The following is a 5,742-nucleotide window of genomic DNA, read 5'->3' as shown; positions in this document are numbered from 1 at the left end:
TACAGCTGTGGCTGCTGCCAGCAGGAGCTCCGAGAGACGCCGATGACTGGAGAACCAGGGCAGGGCCTTGGGTCCAGCCCCGCGCCGGAAACACTTGCCGTAGGAACACAGGGGACTTCTGCTGCGCACCGGGTCCTGCACTGAGGTACAGTGTATTGGCTCTCAAATCTCTGCTTCGGGAAGAAAAAGCTCCACTGATTATTATCCCCACGGGGTTGTTGTAGAGAGATATTTAGTTGATTTAGTGAGGAAAAAAATACACACCCAAAGTAGCATTAGCAACAGTTTCTAAGCAGCACCCTACACTTCAAATGGTGGGAGAAGGGCTGGCTGACAGCAGCGCCCAGCTCAGGGGCCAAAGAGGGAGAAAACCCTCGCGGGACCACAGGGGTTTTCCATGCATTCAATCAACTGAACTTTTAAAAGACACTTTAGTATTTTTGTGGCCCTCCCAAACCTATCTGAGAACCTGACCAGGATGCACAAGGGACCCACAGGGCACGTTCTTTCTAGCTGTGCTGATAGTAAAAGCAGCGCTCAGTAAATAGCTGGGGTGTTGCAGCTGCCAGCACCTTGAGTCCCCTCAGTGAGATGTAGCAGAATCCTCCTCAGCCCCAGAGAGGTGCATGAAAAGTTCTCCCAGCTCTGTGACATCGTCGTCTGTGCTGGTCACAGTCCGGCTTTCTCTGTCTTCAATGAAGTCCCACAGACGAACGGAATTGAAGAACTGGAATAGAGGAAAAGCTGCCTCAGCGTGAACCAGGACTTGTCCCTGTCCCCACAAAGGATTTTTCCCTTAGAAAGAAGCCGAGAACCCAGATGCTGGGTTGGGCTGGGCTTTTCTGATTATTCCGGCAGCCTTTGCTGTGGAAGGCAAGTGACACCAGCTCTCTTTCACGGGACAGTGAACAGAGCCAGGCCAGACCCACCGGCGCTGACGAGCTGGCCCCACATCACCAGGCCTGCTCTGAGCACGGGGGTGGGGCCAGGCCATAAGGAGATTTTGAGGCAGCTTTGAACTTCTGATCTGGTCTTACCCCCAGCTGCAGGCACGTGAGAGGTGGTTTTGGTACCGCAGGTGAAAGCTTCCTGCAGAGGAATTTGGCCGGTGAAGGTTTGTCAGGGGAAGGAGTGGTGGAAAGAATAAAGATAATACTTTTTTGCTAGTAAAGAAAAGGTGCCCTCTCCATCCCCTAATAACAAATTGAGTGCCAAGGACACATTTGTCACGTCTCCAAGGCCCTCCATGGCGTGAATCACATCCACGCAGTACTCTGGACAGTCAAGACCGGCGCCTTCCCTTACCCGCACGGTCCCCTCAGAGCTCAGCTGCTTCCGCGGTTTTTCAGGTTCCGCCCGCGTCCCGTCTGGGTAAGCGTGAAGGTAGAGACACTTCCCTCCAAAGGGGCACGTTCCTTTCCCTTGCTCAAAGTACTTGCAGGGCTTTTTACTGGTTTAATTAGAAGAGAAAGTTACTACAGTAGATCCCGTCCCCTCCCCACGGCTGAGAAAGAATATTAAAAGCAAACAAAGAAATACATAAAAGAGCAGCAGAAGCCAAAAAAACCCCAAAACCAAACTGTCTTAAGACGCAGAAAGTGAAGGACAGTCAAAGGCCGTTGCTGGTCCCACACAAGTGCATTTTCATCACACTGCACCAACCCATTGTGGTTTTTCCAGCAGCATCCCCCTCCCCTGTTTGCTACCAGCATATTTGTGACCCAGCTCCTCTCCTCATCTCCTTCGTTAGATCTACAGCATCATTCCGTTGCTTTCTGTTTCCATCAGCTTTGCGGTTCCAGCAAAGCCACTAAGCCCTCCTGTTCACCTGCCTGCCAGGAGCTCCATCCACAGAATGCCTGCACCGAAGTCGATTTCCTCTGCGCCACCCCGCGCTCAGCTCAGCTGAGTGCTTCAGCAAGGCCCCTTTTTGTGTTCTCTTCCATTCAACCGGCCGGCAAGAGCCAAACCCAACGTCCCGCAGAGCTCGACACCTCTAGTCCAGTAGCACTGCGGCTGACCTGGCCGCCAACACGCCCGGTTAAACGCTGCACGAAGCTGAGCCCTTGAGCACCGCTCACTGCCCTCCCTCCAGTCCTTCTGAATTAGAACAAGAAACTCGACCAGCGGCCGGGTTCTGACAACAAACTGCCTGAGGGACTGAAGGTCCGAGCAATTCACATTATTCAAATGGTTTGCCTGACTCTAAGATAAACCAAGACAAGATGCTGGATTCAACACTCAGCAGCGCGGTTCTGCTGCCAGCAGTTCTCTGCCATGCCAGGACAGGGCTCGAGTGGTGGCTCCCCAGGCAGGTGGCAGGCTGGTGGCAGCAGCAGCAGCGCCTGGGGTACAGCACGGCCACGTTCTTCTATGCTCGCAGGGACATGTTTAAAGGTAGGTGCACATCCCCGAATAAAGTGCACAACCTTCTGCAAACCGGTCACCGTTCACCTGGGCCAGACCCAGCTCTGCTCATGCAACTTCCTGAGGGCAGACGGGGAGCTGCAGCGGCACCGTGCTGCGCCGCGCACCAGCCAACACTGCGCCCCAGACAGGCTCCACTGAGCCCACCCCGCAGCAGCCCCCGCCCAGCGCTGCCAGCAGCCGGCAAAGCCTTGCTGGGCGATAAAAGGGGGCAGCCACACGGCATCTTCCATTTCCAGGAGACAGTGCAGAAGCCCTGTGAATTCCTACCCTTCGCCTCGAGACACTGTTCCATCTTCCTGCCCTGTCTGCTCTCCCCAGGAGCTGACGACCTTCCCCAAGGTACGGTGCCAGGATCAACAGAAAACGCGTGAAGCCGGTTTTGGCCAGTGGCCCGAAACAGCTTCACCATTTCAGAGCGCAGCGAGTCTGAGCAAGCTCCGAGATATAATTACGCGACAGACGCTGTCACGGCAGTCGCGACGTTCAGTAAAAGTGTTCACCGAGATTAAGAGCTCTCCATGAAGTTAAAAATAGCGGTGCTTTGATGGACTGAGCTGCGGTGTCACTGTTGTTAGGACCATGTAAACGGTGTCTGTTGTTACAGAACTCACCCCACTCCCTGCTTAAACGCCTCTATCAGCTCGTTCTTCTTCTCCTGGTCCTCGACCCAGTAAGCGCTGGGGATGACGAATTCAGAGATCACGCGGCACTCCGGGCAGGACCTGAGCGGACAAGACAAAACAGCAGTGCTGTCACTCACCAAGCGCGGGACCCCTCGGAGCCTCTGCCAGCAGCAGCAGCAACATAACGCGACTCGCGGAACGGGACCCGATGGCTGCCAGCAGCACGGGGTGCTTCACTCAGCAGCTTTGCAAGGCGCAGTTCTAAAATCAAGAGTAAAATACGCAGCTTCAGGCACCTCCGCAAGCCCAGGAGAGGCTTCCTGCCCTGCACCCCTCCAGCGCTGTAACAGAGCCCGGCTCCCCGCGGTTAGACCCAGGCCAAGCCCCTCTGGATTCACTGCTGTGGAGGAATGTAAAACACATGCTGGTATTTAACCCACGCTCACATCCCATCCCAGGGCGCTGCTTCTGAAAGAGACCCACTCGCAGCCCCTGCTGCAGGCAGGGTATCCCAGTATCCCAGTTCCTGTCCAGCAGAAGCTCGTCTCCACACCAGTTACGTCCTCGGGAGCCAGCGTTCGCTTCCATCACGTTTACAAAGCAGGGGGTGCACACTAGTCTGTGCTGGCAGGTGCCTGACAGGTTTTTCCCCCTTTTCCTCAGCACATATGGAACGTGAGAGTTTGCAAAGAGAGTCCTAGGAAGAGGACCTTGCCCCGACTGCGTGGTTTAAATTCCCTCCTCCGCAGGGGAGCATGTTGGGAATATGGTTTCACGGAGCTAGAAGGTGAGGGCGGTTCCTCAGCCGCAGATACAGGCGTGATCAGTGGGACACTGAGCTGGAGCCAGCTCCGATGAGGCACGTGCACAGAAAAAAGGGAGGCTGTGCTGGCACAGCGGGTGCTGTGAGGGCACGGGTTAACATCGCCGCGGCTGTCAGAGCCCCTACACGTGACTCTGCCCCCGCCAGTGCGCTGACACAGGACCCAGCTCTTCCCACCCGGCAGCGCAGCAAGTCAGTGGTGCCCATGGGACACCCCATGGCACTGCTGCTCTGGAAGGTGGCTCTCAGACACACTCCAACGCCCTGGACTTTGCCAGAGCTCGGAGCAGGCTGAGCTCGGGGCTGACTAATGGCCTTGTCAGTATTTACCGCTCCAGAACCCTTTATCCCCAGTTTCACTCCGTACCGAGCACATCGGGGAGCCCGTCTCACGGGCTTAGGCCACAGAGAAGAGGCACCAACTCACTTGATGATGGGATTCTCGAACTGCTTGGCGCATCTCCACTGCCGGATGCAGGACAGGCAGTACGTGTGGTTGCAGTTGGAGAGGATCCCAAACCGCCTCTCGGAGGCTGACGGCTTCTCGTACACCACTTCCATGCAGATACTGCACACCTTGTCCTGACTCGCCTGGAAGGCGAAGGCCCTCTCCATGTCGTGCTCGAACGTGGCCATGCACATCTGTCACAGGAGAGATGTCACTGTTACTGCAGCCCATCCTCAGCCTCCTCCTTGGAAACAAAAGTGAAAGGGACCTACTGCAGGAAGAACAAGGGGCGCAGAGGAAGAGCCCCGTTCCCACCCTTCGTCGTCGCAATGTAACTGTAAGAACTTTACATCCAGGCACTGAACTCAGCCCTTCGATGTCCTCTGCGGCATCAGGAGCACCAGCAGTAGGGCTGCCCCAACACTCATAACTTGGCCCTGTCTGCGTCTCTGCCATGGAACAGGTATTGCACAGGGAGGTGCCTCAAACACCCCTAAACCCCATCAAACCCAGGGCCCAGAACGGGTGCCCTGCTCAGCCCGTGACTCTGCGTCCCACTGAGGCCACCCTCACTCACCGGGGGGATGCTGAGCTTTTCCCTAGCGAAGGAGTTAGTCCCGTCTGACGGCCTCTCTTACAGAGCTTCTCATCCCCGCTTCCTGGCAGCGGAACCATTCCACATCGGTAGCAGCACTTCAACTAGAGCCCCTTCTCGCCCCACACATGCTCCGCTCCCGGGACACAGCCCCAGACACCCTGCCCGGTACCAACAGGCTCCTGGCAGCGGGGAGACCTTAACAGAGCAGCTGTGAAGCCCATCTTTACCCAACCAATTCCTTGGATGGTTCCTCCTACTTCAAGTTTAGCTCCAAAATCTCGGCACTCTGCTCGGTCTGTCCCTACTGCCCCTGCCCTGAAATAGCCACGACCAGGAGGGGACACCCGACAAGGTGACACAGCCCAGCTGTGTCCCAGAAGGCACCAGCAGCCCCTCATTCTTCTCCCACTGCACCCAGGTACTGCTGAGGCATCGTGTGAGCTCCCAAGGACGTTTTCCTGGCAGCGTGGGGTGTGCGGGGTGAAGGCTGCAGGGAAGTTTCCCAGAAGGATGAAACAAGAAAAGAGAAGTTGCTGTAAAAGGTGATGGACCAGCCTCATCACCAGGGATTCAGACGCCTGGACAGGCCACCCTTGGCAGCACATTACGGCTGGTTAAACCAGAAGCTCTTTGGAACAAAGGGCTCTTCTACAAAACACATCTCTGGATCTTAGAGCAAAGCGACCCCCCAGCAATTACCATCTCGTGAGCCTTCCTCTGCTCTGGATCGAAAGGGTGCAGGACTTGCAGCCCACAGATCTCGCACAGGTCCCCGTGGAGGTAGAGGCAGCGGTCCCCGAAGTGGGAGGGGCGCCTCACC

At 56.2% G+C, this 5,742-nt stretch overlaps 1 protein-coding gene across 1 annotated transcript in view; it reads right to left on the bottom strand.

The window, feature by feature from the left end:
- Positions 1 to 583: 583 nt before the first annotated feature.
- The window catches only part of MKRN2 (makorin ring finger protein 2), a gene marked incomplete at its 5' end in the record, with an annotated part of 5,500 nt that continues 341 nt past the window's right edge, over positions 584 to 5,742 (bottom strand). Inside the window, 5 exons of the mRNA XM_010137801.1 lie at positions 584 to 727; positions 1,306 to 1,450; positions 3,042 to 3,152; positions 4,304 to 4,518; positions 5,622 to 5,727. Coding sequence (XP_010136103.1) covers positions 584 to 727; positions 1,306 to 1,450; positions 3,042 to 3,152; positions 4,304 to 4,518; positions 5,622 to 5,727 — 721 coding nt within the window. The remainder of the gene's footprint in view (positions 728 to 1,305; positions 1,451 to 3,041; positions 3,153 to 4,303; positions 4,519 to 5,621; positions 5,728 to 5,742) is intronic.

This window comes from Buceros rhinoceros, unplaced genomic scaffold, assembly GCF_000710305.1.
Source record: "Buceros rhinoceros silvestris isolate BGI_N320 unplaced genomic scaffold, ASM71030v1 scaffold39216, whole genome shotgun sequence".
NCBI lineage: Eukaryota > Metazoa > Chordata > Aves > Bucerotiformes > Bucerotidae > Buceros > Buceros rhinoceros.
This window is presented reverse-complemented; position numbering and strand designations above follow the sequence as displayed.